The 21,860-nt window shown below is 48.5% G+C and overlaps 2 protein-coding genes across 9 annotated transcripts in view; one reads left to right on the top strand and one right to left on the bottom strand.

Moving 5' to 3' along the window:
• The window catches only part of ndst2a (N-deacetylase/N-sulfotransferase (heparan glucosaminyl) 2a), a 124,823-nt gene extending 106,287 nt beyond the window's left edge, over window positions 1-18,536 (top strand). Inside the window, exons 8-13 of the mRNA XM_070865614.1 lie at window positions 936-1,059; window positions 2,408-2,582; window positions 11,260-11,430; window positions 13,170-13,279; window positions 14,160-14,262; window positions 16,949-18,536. Coding sequence (XP_070721715.1) covers window positions 936-1,059; window positions 2,408-2,582; window positions 11,260-11,430; window positions 13,170-13,279; window positions 14,160-14,262; window positions 16,949-17,074 — 809 coding nt within the window. The 3' untranslated portion in view covers window positions 17,075-18,536. The remainder of the gene's footprint in view (window positions 1-935; window positions 1,060-2,407; window positions 2,583-11,259; window positions 11,431-13,169; window positions 13,280-14,159; window positions 14,263-16,948) is intronic.
• Window positions 18,388-21,860, bottom strand: part of zswim8 (zinc finger, SWIM-type containing 8) — a 210,207-nt gene continuing 206,734 nt past the window's right edge. For 6 of the 8 annotated variants that reach the window (XM_070865607.1, XM_070865608.1, XM_070865606.1 and 3 more), the window contains one exon: window positions 18,389-19,606. In XM_070865607.1, the coding sequence (XP_070721708.1) occupies window positions 19,400-19,606 (207 nt within the window). In that variant the 3' untranslated portion in view covers window positions 18,389-19,399. Of the gene's footprint in view, window positions 19,607-21,860 lie in introns of all 8 variants that reach the window. The other 2 variants (XM_070865612.1, XM_070865610.1) reach the window with 2 other exon arrangements.

Raw genomic sequence — 21,860 nt, 5'->3', positions numbered from 1 at the left:
CAGTACTGAGGGAGCCCCGCGCTGTCGGAGGGGCAGTACTGAGGGAACGCCGTGCTGTCGGAGGGGCGGTACTGAGGGAGCCCCGCGCTGTCGGAGGGGCAGTACTGAGGGAGTGCGGCACTGTTGGAGGGGCAGTACTGAGGGAGCGCTGCGCTGTCGGAGGGGCAGTACTGAGGGAGCGCCGTGCTGTCGGAGGGGCGGTACTGAGGGAGCGCCGCACTGTCGGAGGGGCAGTACTGAGGGAGCCCCGCTCTGTCGGAGGGGCAGTACTGAGGGAGCGCCGCGCTGTCGGAGGGGCAGTACTGAGGGAGCCCCGCGCTGTCGGAGGGGCAGTACTGAGGGAGCGCCGCGTTGTCGGAGGGGCAGTACTGAGGGAGCCCCGCGCTGTCGGAGGGGCAGCACTGAGGGAGCGCCGCGCTGTCGGAGAGGCAGTACTGAGGGAGCCCCGCGCTGTCGGAGGGGCAGCGCTGAGGGAGCCCCGCGCTGTCGGAGGGGCAGCGCTTAGGGAGCCCCGCGCTGTCGGAGGGGCAGCGCTGAGGGAGCCCCGCGCTGTCGGAGGGGCAGCGCTGAGGGAGCCCCGCACTGTCGGAGGGGCGGCACTGAGGGAGCGCCACACTGTCGGAGGGGCAGCGCTGAGGGAGCCCTGCACTGTCGGAGGGGCGGCGCTGAGGGAACTGGTTGTCCACGATTAGCTGCCATACTTACGCACCAACAGTCACTGCACTCCAAACGAATCCAATGTGTGGCGTGCGTTGAGGCATTGCTAAGAGATGCGACAAGGTTTTTATTTCAACGCACGTCTGTTTGTAAGTTTGAACATATTTCTAAAGACAACTGTGAAAAATGCTGCTTTTTCTCTCCAAGCTTGGTGTAGGCGGACAAAAATGGATGTTTGATAATGGCACCTTAATGAATGTTGCTGTCCTTTTCCCCAGGTACCACAGCGCTGCACTTTTTCCTGTCCTTCCATCCTGGAGTCACAAGTAATTTCCCTAGCCCAGTCACCTATGAGGAGATTCAGTTCTTTAATGGGGCCAACTATCACAAAGGAATAGACTGGTAAGTAAAAAGTACTTGGATGTGCACTTGAAGTGCCGTAACCTACAGGGCTACGGACCGAGAGCTGGAAAGTGGGATTGGGCTGGATGGCTCTTTGTCGGCCGGCACGGACAAGATGGGCCGAATGGCCTCCTTCTATGCTGTCAATTTCTATGATTCTATGAATAGCAGGCGAGTTCTGGTGTCCTGGACAGTATTCCGTTCCTGAGACAACAATGCCCCAAAAAACACACAGGTGAACTGATGAAGCACCTTATTGTGGTTTGTCTACGATTGGCTGGCGTCTTTGCATATGCCCGCACTCGATTCTGGTCAGTTTTATAAACTCGAGCGGTTCGGAGGCCGTGTAACTTTCTAGAATGTGTTTTCCCGGGAATGATGTCCCTTGGGGCGCGCACGCACAGTGAATGATCTTGGTCAAAAACAGTAGTGCACTTCAGCCGCCCTTACCCGGTCTGGCCTATCTTCTTCTTCGTCTTCTTCTCCGGCAATCCCCTGGAGTCGAGGATGACTGCTTCCACACTAAAATGAGTTCTAAGGTGACCAATGCGGGCCAGGTCCCGAACTTCATTTTAAAGGGTGGACGATGCCTGTGCGTGGATTTTTTTAACGTGGGGTGGCCGTTGCACACCAGCCACCACACGGGCTTGACAGAGCTCGGTCTTGGTCCAGTGCAAGGGGCCTATATGTGACTCCAGACCCACAGCAATGTGGTTGGCTCTTAACTGCCCCTCTGAAATGGCCCAGCGAGCTCACTCAGTCGTACCAAAACCGCTACGAAAATGGACTGTGGTATCAGTATGCTCACCACCTTCTCATGGGCAATAAATGCTGGCTTTCCTCCCCAGCGATGCTCCGATCCCGTTAATGAATTTTAAAAAAAAACTCTGCAGGATTGCCCTGGAGACACCAGGAATTTAATCGCTCCACCATCGGCGGCCGTGCCTTCAGCTGCCTAGGCCCCAAGCTCTGGAACTCTCTCCCTAAGCCTCTCTTTGCTCCTTCAAGGCGCCCCTTAAAACCTACCTGTTTGACCAAGCCCTGTCCCAATATCTCCTGATGTGGCTCGGAGTCAAATTCTGACGGTAATTGTTCCTGCAAAGGGTCTTTGGGGGGGGGGGAAGGGAGAAAGGGAAAGGAAGGGGGAGGGGGGGGGGGAAAGGAAGGGGAAGGGGGAAGGGCGTTTACTGCATTTGAAGGCACTAGGTAAATGCAAGTTGAGTTTGGTTGTTTGACATGTTGAAGATGAATGAAGCAGAGAGTTGTCTGGGCAGGAGCGTGTCGTATTCGCCCAGCGGGGGAGGGGGCGCGGCATACCGTCACTCAATAATTGCCTCTTATTTTTCAGGTACATGGAGTTCTTCCCGATCCCGTCAAACGCGAGCACTGACTTTATGTTTGAGAAGAGTGCGAATTACTTTGAATCCGAGGTGGTCCCCAAGAGGGCAGCCGCACTGCTTCCCCGAGCGAAGATAATTGCCATTTTGATCAACCCAGCCGAGCGAGCGTACTCCTGGTACCAGGTTGGTGCTGCCTCCTCCGCGTTCGATCGCCTTTGCAGAGGTGGGGGTACAGGGTTGTTCCCCTTGAGATGGCAGCGCAACGCCCCCATTTTAAAATGCCCCTCCCTTGTTTTCAAATCCCTCTCGTAAGTGTGAGGTCATCCACTTTGGCAGAAAAAAACTTCGAAGCGCAAGTTATTGGCCCGGAAATTCCCCTCGAGGACTTGCCGCGGGGCAAAGCACTACAGAATAGAAATAAAACGCGCACTTACCTGAGGCTGTGAGGCCCGCTGGAGATCCCGGTCCGGAGGCGCCTCGTGACTGCGCGTCGCAGCGCGCTCACGTCGGGGCGTCCGCAAGAGTCACGTGGGCGTGGACACCCAATCACAGCTAAGTATGTTCTCATTCATAGCAATAGGAGATTCGTAACTTGACAGCTCCTGCTTGACAGATCGGAAAAGCCGGTTTTCAGCACATGCGCATTGAAAACCAGCTTTTCCGATGCCTTCCCGAGTCCGGAGAAACTTCGTACGGACCCGGGATGTTGGAATTTCTACCCCATTATTTAAATGTAGAAAAATTGCAAAGTGATGCAGTACAGAGGAACCTGGGGGTCTTTGTGCATGAAACGCAAAAGGATAGTATGCAGGTACAGCAAGTGATCAGGAAGGCCAATGGAATCTTGGCCTTTACTGCAAAGGGGATGGAGTATAAAAGCGCGGAAGTTTTGCTACAGTTATACAGGGTATTGATGAGGCCACACCTGGAATACTGCGTGTAGTTTTGGTCTCCATATTTACGAAAGGATATACTTGCTTTGGAAGCAGTTCAGAGAAGGTTCACTAGGTTGATTCCAGAGATGAGGGGGTTGACTTATGAGGAAAGGTTGAGTAGGTTGGGCCTATACACATTGGAGTTCAGAAGAATGAGAGGTGATCTTATTGAAGAAATTATGAGGGGGCTTGACAAGGTGGATGCAGAGAGGATGTTTCCACTGAAGGGGGAGACTAGAACTAGAGGGCATGATCTTAGAATAAGGGGCCGCCCATTTAAAACTGAGGTGAGGAGGAATTTCTTCTCTGAGGGTTGTAAATCTGTGGAATTCGCTGCCTTAGAGAGCTGTGGAAGCTGGGTCATTGAATATATTTAAGACAGAGATAGACAGTTTCTTAACCGATAAGGGAATAAGGGGAGCGGGCAGGGAAGTGGAGCTGAGTCCATGATCGGATCAGCCATAATCGTGTTAAAAGGCAGAGCCGGCTCGAGGGGCAGAATGGCCGACTCCTGCTCCTATTTCTTATGCTCTTATGACCTCGTTCCTCGCTATCTCTGTGACCTCCTCCAGCTCTACAACCAGCACATCCCCCCCCCCCCCGTCCTCCCCCCTGAAATCTCTGCGCTCCTCCAATTCTGCCCTCTTTGAACATCCCCGATTTTCATCGCTCCACCATTGGCGGCCGTGCCTTCAGCTGCCGAGGTTCCAAGCTCTGGAATTCCCTCCCTAAACCTCTCCGCCTCTCTCTGCTCCTTCAAGATATTCCCTCAAACCTACCTGTTTGACCAAGCTTTTAGTCGCCTGTCCCATTATCTCCTGACGTGGCTCAGTGTTAAATATTGACTGTAATCGCTCCTGCAAAGTGCCTTGGGAGTTTCTCAACTCTTCAATCTGATTGGTTAGGGAGCTAACCAGTTGCTCGGCCTGACTTCCGTCCCAGATGTCTTGTTGCCCTCGCTGCGATCTTGTCAGCTATCACTTTCAGCAACTTGCCACGCCAAAAAAATGGAAAAATCTAAACGTGCAGAAATCTAACTAATGGCGGATGCCGTGAGATGCCCGGTCCCAGCAAAATGTGGGCCGTTATTTATGTTTTTCTGGGCGGGGGGGGGGGAACCTTTGATCACACAGGATATACAGAAACAGGCCATTGGGCCCACCCAGTCCATGCCGCCGTTTATGCTCCACTGGAGCCGCCTCCCGTCTTTCCTCATCTAAATGATGTCAGCCATGGCTCAGTGGGCAGCACCCTCGCCTCTGAGTCAGAAGGTCGTGGGTTCAAGTCCCACTCCAGGGACTTGTGCACAAAAATTTAGGATGACACTTCCAGTGCAGTGCTGAGGGAGTGCTGCACTGTCGGAGGTGCCGTCTTTCAGATGAGATGTCCGCTCTCTCAGGTGGACGTAAGATCCCACGGCATTATTTCAAAGAAGAGCAGGGGAGTTATTCCCAGTGTCAAGGCCAATATTTATCTCTCAATTAACATAACCAAAACAGATTATCTGGGTCACTATCACACATTGCTGTTTGTGGGAGCTTGCTGTGCGCAAATTGGCTGCCGCGTTTCCCACATTACAGCAGTGACTACACTCCAAGAAGTACGACATTGGCTGTAAAGCGCTTTGAGACGTCCGCTGATCGTGAAAGGCGCTATATAAATGCAAGTCTTTTTTTTTTTTGCCTGGCCTCCCTGAGGGAGATGGTCAGTCTGTGCTGATTGGCAGACAATGTGGTCGTGTGCTCCTCCAGCTGCCGAGTCCGCCCGCCTCGCTCCCTAGAGGAAGCGTGCAAGTGACGGTGTGAGGGCCCATCGATCCGCCGGCGTGGGCCCGATCTGAACCCAGAGGTTTCAGGACGGGCAACATCTGCGCCTTGAAAGCTCGGCGAACCGCGGGGGAAGAATGTATATATTTTTCTTCTCGTTTGGGATTTTTTTTTTTTTTTTCTTATTTCCTGAGGTTGGACGGACTCCAGCTGATGTTATCAACCTGACAACCGCACAGGCAAAGCTATTTGGGAGACCTCCAGTGTTTGAATAGAAACTGGAGACTGCCAGGAGTCTGTTTAACACGCACAGCACTCCCTCCTCTATCTGCTTCCAAGTGCCAGTCATGTCTTCTGTACATTTTTGTGTAGAAAGGAGGAAAAAAGATTTGCAATTATATTCCCCTTATCACATCTCAAAATGAAGTCTGGTAGACAGGCAGATAGTGCAACAGCCATGTTGTGCAGACAAAGATCCAACAAACAGCAATGAAATGCTCATTTATTTTTTGGTTGAAGGAAGGATGTTAGGCCAGTATACCAGGAGGAGGCCATTTGGCCCCTTGAGCCTGCTCTGCCACTCAATGAGATCACGGCTGATTTTCACCTTAACTCCACTTTCCCGCTTTTGTTCCCTATGAGGAGAGATTGCGTAGACCAGGCCTGTATTCTCTAGAGTTTAGAAGAATGAGAGGTGATCTCATTGAAACATACTAAATTCTTACAGGGCTTGACAGGGTAGATGCAGGGAGGATGTTTCCCCCTGGCTGGGGAGGCTAGAACCAGGGGTCACAGTCTGAGACTTAGCGATCTCAGTCTTGAACATTTCAATTGACACCTAGCAGCCACAGCCTTTTGCGGAGTGATTTCCAGATTTCCACTACCCTTTGTGTGGGAAGAAATGCTACCTGATTCCAGTCCGAAATGGAGCTGGTTTCTCTGTATCTACCCGAAAAGAACACTTTATCAGGGAGGCTTTGAGGGTGTCCTTGAAACATTTCCTCTGCCCACCTGGGACCCGCCTGCCGTGTAGGAGTTCCGAGTAGAGCGCTTGCTTTGGGAGTCTTGTGTCGGGCACGCGGACAATATGGCCCGCCCAACGGAGCTGGTCGAGTGTGGTCAGTGCTTCGATGCTGGGGATGTTGGCCTGATCCAGAACACTGATGTGCGTCTATCCTCCCAAGGGATTTGCAGGATCTTGCGGAGACATCTTGATAAAGCCTCGTTGATAAAGTGCAACATCCACACCGACACCCGGGAGTCCCAGGCCAAGGACCGCCCTAAGTGGAGGAAGAGCATCCGGGAGGGCGCTGAGCACCTCGAGTCTCGTCGCCAAGAGCATGTAGAAACCAAGCGCAGGCAGCGGAAGGAGCGTGCGGCAAACCAGACTCCCCACCCACCCTTTCCTTCAACGCCTGTCTGTCCCACAGTGACTGTAATTCCCGTATTAGACTGTATAGTCACCTGAGAACTCACTTTTAGAGTGGAAGTAAGTATTCCTCGATTTCGAGGGGCTGCCTAGGATGATGATAAGAACATAAGAATTAGGAGCAGGAGTCGGCCTTTGGGCCCCTCGAGTCTACTCCGCCATTCAATGAGATCATGGCTGACCTTCGACCTCAATTCCACTTACCTGCACTGTCCCCATCTCTTGATGCCCTTAATATTCAACAATCTATCGATCTCTATTTTGAATATACTCAACGACTGAGCATCCACAGCCCTCTAGGGTAGAGAATTCCAAAGATTCACCACCCTTTGAGTGAAGAAGTTTACAATGCATATTTATGATTTGGATGATGGAATTGAGTGTAATATTTCCAAGTTTGCAGATGACATTAAACTGGGTGACGGTGTGAGTTGTGAGGAGGACGCTAAGAGGTTGCAGGGTGATTTGGACAGGTTAGGCGAGTGGGCAAATACTTGGCAGATGCGGTATAATGTAGATAAATGTGAGTTATCCACTTTGGGGGCAAAAACACAAAGGCAGAATATTATCTGAATGGCGGCAGATTAGGAAAGGGGGAGGTGCAGCGATACCTGGATGTGATGATTCATCAGTCATTGAAGGTTGGCATGCAGGTACAGTAGGCGGTGAAGAAGGCAAATGGTATGTTGGCCTTCATAGCAAGGGGATTTGAGTATAAAAGCCAGGGAGGTCTTACTGCAGTTGTACAGGGCCTTGGTGAGGCCCCACCTGGAATATTGTGTTCAGTTTTGGTCTTCTAATCTGAGGAAGGACGTTCTTGCTATTGAGGACGTGCAGCGAAGGTTCACCAGACTGATTCCTGGGATGGCAGGACTGACACATGAAGTGAGACTGGATCGACTGGGCCTGTATTCACTGGAGTTTAGAAGGATGAGAGGGGATCCCATAGGAACATATAAAATTCTGACGGGACTGGACAGGTTAGATGCAGGAAGAATGTTCCCGATGTTGGGGAAGTCCAGAACCAGGGGACATAGTCTAAGGATAAGGGATAAGCCATTTAGGACTGAGATGAGGAGGAACTTCTTCACTCAGAGAGTTGTTAACCTGTGAAATTCCCGACCGCAGAGAGTTGTTGATGCCAGTTCATTGGATATATTCAAGAGGGAGTTAGATATGGCCCTTGCGGCTAAAGGGATCAAGGAATATGGAGAGAAAGCAGGAACAGGGTACTGAAGGAATGATCAGCCGTGATTATATTGAATGGTGGTGCAGGCTCGAAGGGCCGGATGGCCTACTCCTGCACCTATTTTCTATGTTTCTATGTTTCTTCATCTTGGTTCTAAATGGCCGACCCCTTATTCTGAGACTGTGACCCCTGGTTCTAGACTCCCCAGCCAGAGGAAACATCCTCCCTGCATCTACCCTGTCAAGCCTCGTAAGAATTTTGTATGTTTCAATGAGATCACCTGCCATTCTTCTAAACTCTGGAGAATACAGGCCATGAATACTCAAGCTCTCCTCATAGGACAATCCCCCCATCTCAAGCTATCGAACCCCTTTCTCATTTTAAATCCCTCGATTAGCTGTTCCCCCCGCTAATTTTGTGTGGGCTGTGTGGCCTATTCACACTAACGCGCATGCGCAGTTTTTTTGCATTGGGAGGCCGGCTCACCGGCTGCACGGGACCTCGAGCCCGTTTTTGCATTGGGAGGCCGGCTCACCGGCTGCACGGGACCTCGAGCCGGCTGCACGGGACCTCGAGACAGCTGCACAGCCGCACAACTTAAAGGGAACGTCGCTCTCAACCTCCTCAACTCAAGGAGAACTCCTTACTTCTCGTTAAATGGTGCTGAGGGATCTTCAAACCTGAATCACCAGAACAGGGCCTTGCTTCACATCTTACCAGAAGGCTGGCACCTAACTCCATGCAGCAATCGTAGCCTAGTTTATATCCTTAACTCCAGGAGTGGGGCATGAACCCACAAACCTCTGACTCAGAGGCCGCAAACTGACGCAACTCAACGCCTCAACTTCAAAATTCTCATAGAAACATAGAAAATAGGTGCAGGAGTAGGCCATTCGGCCCTTCTAGCCTGCACCGCCATTCAATGAGTTCATGGCTGAACATGCAACTTCAGTACCCCATTCCTGTTTTCTCGCCATACCCCTTGAACCCCTAGTAGTAAGGACTACATCTAACTCCTTTTTGAATATATTTAGTGAATTGGCCTCAACAACTTTCGGTGGTAGAGAATTCCACAGGTTCACCACTCTCTGGGTGAAGAAGTTTCTCCTCATCTCGGTCCTAAATGGCTTACCCCTTATCCTTAGACTGTGACCCCTGGTTCTGGACTTCCCCAACATTGGGAACATTCTTCCTGCATCTAACCTGTCTAAACCCATCAGAATTTTAAACGTTTCTATGAGGTCCCCTCTCATTCTTCTGAACTCCAGTGAATACAAGCCCAGTTGATCCAGTCTTTCTTGATAGGTCAGTCCCGCCATCCCGGGAATCAGTCTGGTGAACCTTCGCTGCACTCCCTCAATAGCAAGAATGTCCTTCCTCAGGTTAGGAGACCAAAACTGTACACAATGCTCCAGGTGTGGCCTCACCAAGGCCCTGTACAACTGTAGCAACACCTTCCTGCCCCTGTACTCAAATCCCCTCGCTATGAAGGCCAACATGCCATTTACTTTCTTAACTGCCTGCTGTACCTGCATGCCAACCTTCAATGACTTTCCATCCTTCTTTACAAATCCTTCCATGGCCCTCGCCCCTTCCCTATCCCTGCAATCTCCTCCAGCCCCACAACCCCCCCACAGGATATCTGCTCTCCTCAAATTCTGCCCTCTTGAGCATCCCTGATTATAATCACTCAACCATTGGTGGCCGTGCCTTCAGTGGCCTGGGCCCCAAGCTCTGGAGCTCCCTCCCTAAACCTCTCCGCCTCTCTTTCCTCCTTTAAGACACTCCTTAAAACATACCTTTTTGACCAAGCTTTGGTCACCTGCCCTAATTTCTTCTTATGTGGCTCAGTGTCAATTTTTTTTTGTCTTGTAACAGTCCTGTGAAGTGCCTTGGGACGTTTTACTACATTAAAGGCGCTATATAAATAAAGTTGTTGTTGTTGACAGTTAAAGTTTTGAAATGAATGGTATCCCTGTCACATGGTGATCTTGCCTGGCCTTGCTGACACTCGCATGGAAAGAGTCGGAGGACCTGCTTCAATCCCTTCAACAGTGTTAAGCTCATAATAAAGTAACGTAACTGAGTAGTGTAGACATGAGTAAGTGTGACCTCAGCTCCTTTATTCAAACTCCACAGAGTATTGGTACAGCATGGGAGGCCTGCTTATATACAGTGCTCCCAAGGGATGCTGGGATCCCCTGGGACTCCAACAGGTATGCCCTCTGGTGGTGGTATGATGCAGGTTACACGGGGTTGCATACATAACAAATAGTATGACCTAAACCTTCATCCATCACTGGTTAGGCCTCAGCTGGAGTTTTGTGTCCAATTCCGGAAGGGTGTCAAGGCCTTGGAGAGGGTGCGGAGATTTACGCGAATGGGATGAGGGACTTCACTTGGAGCGATTGGAGAAGCTGACGTTGATCTCTTTATAGCAGAGAAGGTTAAGAGGAGATTTAATAGGGGTTCTCAAAATTATATGCGGTTTTGAGAGAGTGAATAGGGATAACCAATTGAGTAACCGCAGGGACATAGGCATATAAGGTCATTGACAAAAGAACCAGTGGGCAAATTAGGGGAATTTTATTGACGCAGCGAGTTGTTGTGATATGGAACGCGCTGCCTGAAAGGTTCAGAAATAACTTTCAAAGGGGAATTGGATAAATACTGGAAGGGGGGAAAATTGGAAAGCTAGGGGGAAAGAGCAGGGGAATGGGTACTTGGAGTTAGGTCGCAGATCATTCACGATCTCATTTAATGGCGGAGCAGGCTCGAGGGGCTAAATGGCCGCCTCCTGTTCCTATGTTCCTAATTGGAGAGCTCTTTCAGAGAACAGGCACAATGGGCATAATGGCCTCCTTCCGTGCTGTGTTATTCTATGATCAATAATCAGACAAAAGAGTATCTCCCTTTTGAACGATAATGCTGCGCTCGAGTAAAGACTGAACTTAAAACATGCAGGAGTGCCAGATTTCATGTTAGTTCAGTCATTAGCAAACAGTGTGACGTTCTGATCTGGGCTACTAAATGGTCTCTCTGCAGCAAGCAACGATGTGTTACAATGATAATCAGGAGCAGTGCACCGTGTGTTAAATGGGGGTCATCTAGGGCCCTGACGGTTCATTATGTAGATCAAACGGGAATCTTTATAAGGATTGAGCACTTGTTTTCAATCGCAGGAACAGTTGGCCATTCAGCCCCTCGAGCCCTGTATAGGAGCTCCATCTAGAGGGTGGTGGAGGCAGACTCGATCACGGCTGTCTCAAGGGAGTTGGCGATAAGGACCTGAAAGAAAAAAGTTGCAGGCCTGTGGGGGAAAGGGCAGGGGAATGGGACTGGCCGAAGTGCTCTTGCAGAGAGCCAGCACGGACTCGAGGGCCGAACGGCCCCCTTCCGTGCTGTCCCCATTCTGTGATTCTATCGGCCTTGGGTTTCGTATCCCTCAATACCCTTGCCGTAGCAAAAATCTATTTGTCTCCCTCTCTCGGTGTCAGCACCTCTCTCGCCGAGTGTTGACGTGTTGGTTTTTCTTCCACAGCACCAACGAGCTCACCATGACTCTGCCGCCCTGAACTACACCTTCTATCAGGTGATCACCGCAGGACCCGAGGCCCCGAGAGATGTCCGCCTTCTGCAGAATCGCTGCTTGTTTCCCGGCTGGTATGCCACCCACATTGAAAGGTGGTTAACACACTATCAACCTTCCCAGGTATGACTTGTTTCCATTTTCATCCCTGGGTGTCAGCCGGGGCTCAGTGGGCAGCACACTCGCCTCTGAGTCAGAAAGTTGTGGGTTCAAGTCCCACTCCAGAGACTTGAACACACAAATCTAGGCCGACACTCCCAGTGCAATAACTCCCCGTCTGCTCTCTCAGGTGGACATAAAAGATCCCATGGCACTATTTCGAAGAAGAGCAGGGGAGTTATCCCTGGTGTCCTGGGGCCAATATTTATCCCTCAATCAACATTAAAAAAACCCCAGATAATTTGGTCATTATCACATTGCTGTTTGTGGGAGCTTGCTGTGTGCAAATTGGCTGCCGTGTTTCCCACCTTAGAACAGTGACCACACTTCAAAAGTACTTCATTGGCTGTAAAGCGCTTTGAGACTTCTGGTGTTCGTGAAAGGCGCTATATAAATGCAAGTCTTTCTTTCTTTAAGTGATAATTAAATCCTAAAATGAAGTCTCGTGTCCACAGCTCGAGCAATTGAGCGTTGATTTAAACTTTTTCCAAGTGGCCCATCGAGAAAATTGGACACTTTGGTTCGTGACAGTTCTCAGAACGGAAAGGAATGCTTCCTGTTTCCGTCTGCGATTTTCCAATTCAAGCCAGGACCATTTGTTTTAAGAGTGAATACTTTCAATACTCAAACTTATGATCTCTGAATGCTCCCCTCGCGACCCACCCCACCTCCCACATGCCCTTAGTTGTACCATACAACGACTTTTTCTAACTTTTTTCTCTCAAAGATTGCGAGATGACCTGATAGAGGTCTTTAAAAATGATGACGGGGTTCGATAGGGTAGGCAGAGAGATGTTTCCAGTTGTAGAGGCAGTCCAAAACTAGAGGTCATAAATATAAGAGTCACTAATCAATCCGATTGGGAATTCAGGAGAAACATCTTTAGCCAGAGAGTGGTGAGAATGTGGAACTCGCTGCCACAGGGAGTGATTGAAGCAAATAGCTTGAAGTCGCTGGAGAAATCTCACCAACAATATCTCCGCAAGATCCTACAAATCCCCTGGGAGGACAGACGCACCAACGTTAGCGCCCTCGTCCAGGCCAATATCTCCAGCATTGAAGCACTGACCACACTTGATCAGCTCCGCTGGGCAGGCCACATTGTCCACATGCCAGACACGAGACTCCCAAAGCTAGCGCTCTACTCGGAACTCCTTCGCGGCAAACGAGCAGCGGAAACATAACAAGGACACCCTCAAAGCCTCCCTGATAAAGTGCAACATCCCCACTGACACCTGGGAGCCCCTGGCCAAAGACTGCCCTAAGTGGAGGAAGTGCATCCAGGAGGGCGCTGAGCACCTCGAGTCTCGTCGCCGAAGAGCAGGCAGAAACCAAGCGCAGGCAGCGGAAAAAGAGCGTGCGGCAAACCAGTCCCTTTCCCTCGACGACTATCTGTCCCACCTGTGACAGGGACTGTGGTTCTCTTATTGAACTGTTCAGCCACCTAAGAACTCGTGGAAGCAAGTCTTCCTCGATTCCGAGGAGCTGCCTATGATGATGAGATGCATTTAAGGGGAAGGGGATGCATTTAAGTAAACAGAAAGGAATAGAAGGATATATTGACGGTGAGAGGAAGCTCATGTGGAGCATAAACACCGGTTGGGCCAAATGGCCTGGTTCTGTGCTGTAATTCGATGTAATTCTCTCGGTGTACACGGGAACTCCTTCAGGCCGACATTTAAAAGCCATCTTCTTTCCCACAGCTTCTCGTTGTCAACGGCTTACAGCTGCGCAACAATCCTGTGGCTGTCATGGAGAATGTGCAGAAATTCCTTGGTGTGACGCCTCACTTCAACTACACTCAGGCACTGATGTACGTATTTCCATCGAAGGCCGTTCCCTCTGTTGGAAGAGTAACTCACGGCTTCCGTATCTGTTTCCTTTGGCCCATGTTTGTTTACTTTTTTTGACTGACAGCTGGCTCTTTTATTTAAAAAAAGGACAGGAGATCGAGTTTACTTTCAGATTAAATGGAATTAATTGTTAAATTTTCCCAACATTGCACTTTCAGTTTTCAGGGAAGATGAGGGGGTTGACTTAATGAGGAAAGGTTGAGTAGGTTGGGCCTATACACATTGGAGTTCAGAAGAATGAGAGGTGATCTTATTGACACTTAAGATAATGAGGGGGCTCGACAAGGTGGATGCAGAGAGGATATTTCCACTCATAGGGGCAACTAAAACTAGGGGACATAGTCTTAGAATAAGGGGCCGCCCATTTAAAACAGAGATGAGGAGAAATTTCTTCTCTGAGGGTTGTCAATCTGTGGAATTCTCTGTCCAAGAGAGCTGTGGAGGCTGGGTCATTGAATAAATTTGTGGAGATAGACAGATTTTTGAACGATAAGGGAGTAAAGGGTTATGGGGAACGGGCAGGGAAGTGGAGCTGAGTCCATGATCAGATCAGCCATGATCTTATTGAATGGCGGAGCAGGCTCGAGGGGCCAAATGGCCGGCTCCTGCTCCTATTTCTTATGTTCTTATCTGGATACTGTGTGATGGAAGGGGAACTGTCTGTGTTTTCTTGAATGGATGGGCAGAATGGCTTTACTTGCCATGTTGATTTATCAAAATCAAATCAGCAGCCACCAAAGATCGTATTGTGAGCCAGGTGCTTAAGAGAACGTGTCACTGTGCAACACAGCACAGTCGTTTCACACCCAGCTTCTCAGAACCGTGCGCCATTCATTTCAGGTATGACGACAACAAGAATTTCTGGTGCCAGATGGTGGAAGGTGGAAAATCAAAGTGTTTGGGCAAAAGTAAAGGACGAAAATATCCAGAGATGAATTCATCGGTGAGTGTGTACAATCTTTAAAGTCTTAGCTTGCTCACATCCAGCAGCAGATCATCGTTAATGTGTGGACTGGGTTAACGTTGTGTTCAATGCCAGTGTTTCTTGTGAAAAAAACACAGATGGAATCGTAGTGTGTGATTTCGAAAACATCAGTAAAAATGCCGTGTAATTGTAAACCAGATTTGTCCGACTCAGTCACCGTACAGCATTGGACCTTGTTTGTCCTCGTTTACAAATTCTCTGCAGCTTCCATCCATCTGCTCAACGACAGGCCGAGCTTTGCCGGCAAGCTCCCCTTCCTCACCACCATCGGTGGCAGAGTCCTCAACTATCTTGGCCCCACCCTCCAGAACAGCCTTCCTTGTTACCTTGCTGACCATGCCTCAAGCCTCTAACTCTCTCGCTCAATTCACTTTAATTCCCCGCTCTACTCCCACTCTGCCCGCTCCACTCCCACTCTGACCTCTCCATCCTCGGCCTCCTACACTGTTCCAATGAAGCTCAACGCAAGCTCGAGGAACAGCACCTCATCTTTGGTTTAGGCACTTTACAGCCTTCTGGACTCAACATCGAGTTCAACAATTTCAGAGCGTAACCTCTGCCCCCATATTTTGTTCCCTTTCCTCCCTTTTTATTTATAGAACCCTCTTTGTTTTTTTCTCCGTTTCCCTGATAATTATTCTGCCATTCACCCTATCTAAACTCATCTTTTGTTTCCTAACTTGTGCCATTATCATCTCAATTTGGCCCATCATCCCTTTTGAGTCTCCAATCTTTCCTGCACAGACCTTCCCTTCTGTTCTTTGCTCCCCTCCCCCTTTCAGGGCCCCTTGCACTTCTTTAACTTCCTGTTATATCTCGAACTATTGCCAGTTCTGACGAAGGGTCATCGACCTGTCACGTTAACTCTGCTTCTCTCCACAGATGCAAGAATATTTTACACGCACAATTCTTAAATGCTACCCCCCCCCCCCCCCCCTCCCCCTCCCCCAGTCCATTGCCTGGTGTGACACACAAGAATTAGGAGCAGGAATAGGCTATTCAGCCCCTCGAACCTGCTCAACCATTCAATAAGATGATGGCTGATCTTCTACCTCAACTCCACTTTCCTGTACTATCCCCATATCCCTTGATTCCTTTAATATCCAACAATCTATCTATCTCTGTCTTGAATATACTCAATGGCTGAGCCTCCACAGCCCTCTGGGGCAGAGAATTCCAAAGATACACCACCCTCCGAGTGAAGAAGTTTCTCCTCACCTCAGTCCTAAATGGCCGACCCCTTATTCTGAGACTGTGCCCACTGGTTCTAGACTCCTCAGCCCAGGGGAAAATATCCTCCCCGAGCCACGTCACTCAAGACACCCAGCCACGTCACTCAAGGTTCAATTGCCAGCTGACTCTCGAGTTGTCCGACCAGCCCGACCAGGGGAAAAGATTCAGCCCAGGGTCCTGCTCTTCCTTGCTAAGTGGTGCCCATGGAATCCGTATCCATGCCGACACGGACAAGGACAGGCGCAATGCGACTGTGGACCAAGTTTCCTTATGTTATTTTTCCTGTGCATGGTCCCTTTAAATATGCTGCGCAGCCACGCAAGTGCAGTATGCCTTCCGTCGGCAGCAGCGCATGACCTCCTAATTCGGGACACATTGCTGTAGACCCTGCCGCAGATGATGATCACGGAAAGAAATTCTTTTCAGTACACAAACACACACAAATTTTAAAGCACGTCAACCGGTGTAACTGCAGTGCCATTATCAATTTATTCAGCTGCCATGTCTCACTACGTGGTTTATTATAAGTGACATTCGATTTAAAAATGCATCAATGCTAAATACTGTATAAAATCCTCTTGTATAACATCTTGCTAAAGTGGTAAAATGTCTTGGGTGCTTCACAGGAACATAATCAGACAAAAGTATGCACCGAGCTAAACAGGTTTAGAGGTAGGTTTGAAGGAGGGAACGAGGGGGCAGAGAGGGAATTTTGGAGCTTATGGCCGAGATGGTTGACGGAACGGCCACCAACGGTGGAGCGAAGGAAATGCTTGTGGTGGCCAGAGATGGCGGAGGGTTGTCGGGCCGGAGGAGGGCACAGATAGCGAAGGGGAGGGGTGTGAAGTCAGGGATGAGAATTTTTGGCGGACAGGGAGTCAATGTTGGTCAGTGAGCACAAGGGGCGATGGGTGAACAGGACGAGTTTTGGATGAGCTCAAGTGTACGGAGAGTGGAAGATGGGAAGCCGGCCAGGAGAGCGTTGGAATAGTCGCGTCTCGAGGTCGAGTATGGATGAGGGTTGCGGTAGCAGATGAGCGGCACAGGGCAGAAAGACGAGTAAATTCATGCTGTATTTTGAGAAGGAATCTTCTTTCTAATACAACAATGTCATTAACTCAAGAACTGGAGCTGGTTTAGGCCTTAAGGCTGGTTGGGCGTCCCCTTGGCATTGTCCTCGAAAGACAGGCCATACTGTAGGACCCTAGTTATTCACGATTGCTGGCTATCTTTTCGGTGTGATCGTCAGGGGATATTACCCAATCGTCGCCATTCTGGCTGGGGACAGTGGTTCTTCCCCTCTGCTCTCTCCCCCTGCCACTCTCTCTCTCCCCTCCCTACCCTTCCTCCCCCACAGAATTTATATTTTCCACCCTTCAAACTAACGCCGGTGTTTTGTTTGTCTCCACAGTCCCGGACATTCCTGACCAATTACTACCGGGAGCACAACATTGAGCTATCGAAGCAGCTGAACAAATTGGGGCAGTCGCTGCCCAGTTGGCTCCGAGAGGAACTGCAGCACACCAGCTGGAGCTGAAGGGCGACTCGTGTGGTCAGCTGGATGACATCACGCTCTGGACGCTGCGTTCATGCCCACTGACCTTTGTAAACTCGTGCGACGCCAGCAAGCGTGCCCAGGAAGGCAGTGGAGTGTGTCGCGATTCTTGGTTCCTGAAGACAAAAAAAAAGAGCCCCTCTTCCATCTGCAAAGGCTTTTGACATTGTAACTTTAAAAAAAAAGCTCCTTTTGTGTTAGCGAGCCTGGTGTACACTTTACACCCCCTTCCTGTCTCAGTTGGAAATACTTTTTGCATAGACCAGGAGCCGCTCTGGAAAGGGTGGTGGCTATACTGTGTGTACAGGACATCTTCGGACTCGCCCCCTTCTAACCCTTGTAGTATTGAAGTGTATCCTCAAGTGTCAAACTGTGGAATGATCGTTACATCAGCTGTTTTTTTTACGACGATAATGTCCTGTCCACTAAACATTGTCGGGATTAGTTTAATGCCCCTGCACAGTGTGTGTGTGTGTGTGTGTGGTAACAACACTGCTGTAATCCAGGTACTAATGTGCATACCCAATTAATTATTAAATGTGTACATATCTCCCTTATGAGGCAATAATTTTCAGCTGCAAGCCAGAGAAATGGGGGCCAGACCTGTTGCACCCGTTCCTCAAGACAGTTACCTCAAAAATTGTTTGCGATGTCCCCACTTCAGACATCCCTGCTTGGAAAACGGCATTTAAAAAAAAATGTACAACTTTGAGTTTGTGAAAAGAAAGGACGAGAGAATCAGTGTTAGTGTAAAGTATTACCTTTCTACTAGTGTACTGTTAGAGTTACTATGGTTAAACTTACTACATTTGAAGAGGGAGCCACACAGGTGTGTTTTTTTTTTAAATGGACTACGCTGAGGGATGTCACCCTTCGTTTGCCTCTCGCAGAAGGATGTGTAGCGAGCCCCTGCCCTCGTCGTCTCACCTAGTGTGTCATTCACATTGAATGATGTTATTGGAGAATTTTACTCTCACGAGGCTGAACATAATTTTCTGAGATGCAACAACCAGTGGATTGAGTTTTTTTGGGTGTAAATTTTGTGGTTGATTGTGATGTACTTTTTGCAAGGCCTTAAACTCTCTCTACATTGACTGGGAAACTAAATCTCTGTATACGTGTGTGTGTATATATACACGCACACACACACCCTGTACAAAACTACCCAGCCTAACATAATCAGACATGTGCCTGAAATTCCTCACTCAACTGTGAAGTAAAACCAAAAAAAAAAAGCAGCAAAAATCAGTGGCAAGATAAATTAACTTTCTTGATCTGTTGTCACCAGTAAATTCAATTTTAAGCGTCTCCATTCCAAAGCCAAGCATTTAATATAGGGGCCTTTTAACACGCAGAGTATTGCAGGTTTGTTGTGTACTTTAATCAAAAATAATTGTGTATGTATTCAACACAGCACAGAATGGTTGAATAATAAAAGTTTTTTTTTGTTGTCAACAAAAAAACTAACCACACAAACGTTCATGCAAGTTCTCCTATCACAGACAGCACTGTGTATAGCCTTTACAGGAAAGAAAGATGTGGACCGGACATTAAAAAGGAACATGTTTTTCAACAAAAAATATTAACAGATTACATGAGGAAGACAGGAACACAGATTGGGGGAGGGGGGGGGGGAAATTGGGTCAGTGCAGCAATCTACATCTTGCACTTTAAGCTGATCTGTAACACTGAAAAATGTGTCAAAGCTTTAACTATCCCAGTTCTCGGTGTCGCTGGAATCTGAATATATAATTTTTTTTTAAACAATTGAAAACCCTCTAAGTATGAAAAAACATTAATATTAGAGAAACAAAGGCAAAAATAAACAAACCCAGATAAATTAACAACCACAATTGATACACGAGGTGGATGTATGTGGCATTTGGACCTTTCCAGAGCTAGGAGAGACAGAGGGCTGCATTGTCCATCTCGAGTTGAATTTTGACTGTCCACCATGCAGTGTAGCTCTAAATCGAACCAGTTTACCCAGTCATACCGTATCTTGTAGCACGCTTTTTTTTATAAACACACAGTTAAAGACATGTACATGAATAATAACTACTTCATACAAAAGTCTTTTTTTTGGGGGGTGGGGTGGGGAGAGAAGGGACAAGAGGTGTTGTCGAAATCTGGCATCTAATGTCAGGTCACAATTCGCACCGCCAGCCAAAATGAACCTTATTCCTGACCATTTTAAAACCTTTAGTTTAAAGAGGAATGTCGCAGTAGAAAGTACAAGATCAGTGGTTTAAAAAGGGAAGGGGGGGAAAAAAATATTAAACCTAAATCTTCACAAACCAACAGACATCAAGGAGTAAAGGTCGCCATTTCCAATGAGATTCTTTGCCACAAGTCCTTAGTTTGCCCCTTTGCGCGTTTTAAATTCTGAAGTATTTCGTTGAACTGCATCATTCCGACGGGCGTTAAGCAGAACGCGCACCGCGCGCTACGGATGATGTTCACGAAGTCATCGTAATCCGCTGGTGCAATGTGGTACAGTCTGTACTGGATGCACTGTGATAGGAAGAAGAAAATACTTGCATTTATATAGCGCCTTTCACGACCATCGGATGTCCCCCGAGCACTTTACAGCCAATTAAGTACTTTTCGACGTGTAATCACTGTTGTAATGATGGGAAACGTGGCAGCCAATTTGCGCACAGCAAGCTCCCACAGCAGTGTGATAATGACCGGGTAATCTATTTTCGTGATGTTGATTGAGGGATCAATATTGGCCCCAGGACACGGGGGATAACTCCCCTGCTCTTCTTCAAAATAGTGCCATGGGATCTTTTTACATCCACCTGAGAGAGCGGACGTCACATCCGAAAGACGGCACCTCCGACAGTGCAGCACTCCCTCAGCACGGCACTGGGAGCGTCAGCCTAGATTTTTGTGCTCAAGTCCCTGGAGACTCAGAGGCGAGGGGGCTGCCCACTGAGCCACAGCTGACACCGTGAGCAGAGGGGACAGGCAGAGGCTGTGACAGATCCACATACAATGTAGAATACAACAAATAGTTCCTACGTGAAAAAAATACCACTCAGTGACTGACTTTCGGGAACACGCTAATCATGCAGCACAGGAAGAGGGGCCCATCGGGCCTATGCCGGCTCTTTGAAAGCATTCTCCAATTAGTCCCACTCCCCCACTCTTTCCCCACAGCCCTCCTTTCCCTTTTGAAAGTTACTAGTCTGCTTCCAGCACCCGTTTCAGCTAGCGGATCCCAGATCACCACTCAATGAGCAAAACAATTTCTGCTCATCACCCTCTGCATCTTTTGACAATGATCTTAAATCTGTGGTCCTCTGGTTATTTTGCTTATACTCCCAATCAAAATGTTTCCTGTAAGCTGAGCATCTACCGGCCCCACACAGCCCGATGTAAAATTTGGACCATGCGCAAACTGTGCACCCAAAATAATTAAAATTAGGGGGAACATTGCTCCTGATAACTTAAAGTCATTGTATGTACTAAAAATGACATCTTAGAATTTGAATTAAGAGCAGATCGTCTGATCTTTATAGCTAAAATATATACGTATCGTTTGAATAAGGGCTTAAACAAACCTCTTCTCACCTGTATAGTTTGCGTAATGTCTGCAGGCAGCCACTGGCAAAAGTAAAACAGCAACAGATAGTTACCCAAATAAGAATTAGGAGTCGGCCATTCAATAAGATCATCGACCTCAACTCCACTTTCCCACCCAATTCCCATATCGCTTGACGCCCTTAATATTCAAAAATCTATCGCTCGCTGTCTTGAATATATTCAAAGACTGAGCCTCCACAGTCCTCTGGGGTAGAGAATTCCAAAGATTCACCACCCTCTGAGTGAAGAAGTTTCTCCTCGTCTCAGTCCTAAATGGCCGACCCCTTATTCTGAGACTGTGGCTCCTGGTTCTAGACTCCCCAGCCCAGGGGGAAAACATCCTCCCTGCATCGACCCTGTCGAGCCCTGTAAGAATTTTCATGTTTCAATGAGATCACCTCTCATTCTTCTAAACTCTAGAGAATACAGGCCTAGTCTACTCAATCCCTCCTCATAGGACAATCCCCTCCCCCCCCCCCCCCCCCATCCCATCCCAGGTATCAGTCTGGTGAACCTTCTATGGCAAGTATATCCCTCCTTCAGTAAGGAGACCAAAACTGTACACAATACTTCAGGTGTGGTCTCACATGGGCTCTATAAAATTGCAGCATGTCATCTTTACTCTTATACACACATCTTCTTCTCAAAGGCCAACGTACCATTTGCTTTCTGCATTGCTTGCATGTATATTAACGTTCAGTAAATCGTGTATAAGGACACTCGGGTCCCTCTGAACACCGACATTTCCCAATCTCTCATTTAAAACTACTCTGCTTTTCTATTTTTCCTACCAAAGTGCATAACCACATTTCTCTGCATTATATTCCATTTGCCATGTCACCTACATTACATTCCTACAGTGCCATCTGAACAGTGACCGGATAAGCAAATTTGCCTATTTTTCTCATAAGCACTGAAAGCCTTGTATGCAGTATAACTGCAACTTGTATTTATATAGCGCCTTTAATGTAGTGAAACGTCCCAAGGAGAAATTAGGGCAGGTAGCCAAAAGGGTCAAAGACATAGGTTTTAAGGAGCGACTTAAAAGGGGAAAGAGAGAGGTTTAGGGAGGAAGTTCCAGAGTTTGGGGTCCACGCAACAGAAGGCACGGCCACCGATGGTGGAGCGATTACAATCAGGGATGCTCAGGAGGGCAGAATTAGAGGAGTGCAAACAT

Source organism: Pristiophorus japonicus, chromosome 22 (assembly GCF_044704955.1).
Source record: "Pristiophorus japonicus isolate sPriJap1 chromosome 22, sPriJap1.hap1, whole genome shotgun sequence".
Classification (NCBI taxonomy): Eukaryota; Metazoa; Chordata; class Chondrichthyes; family Pristiophoridae; genus Pristiophorus; species Pristiophorus japonicus.
This window is presented reverse-complemented; position numbering and strand designations above follow the sequence as displayed.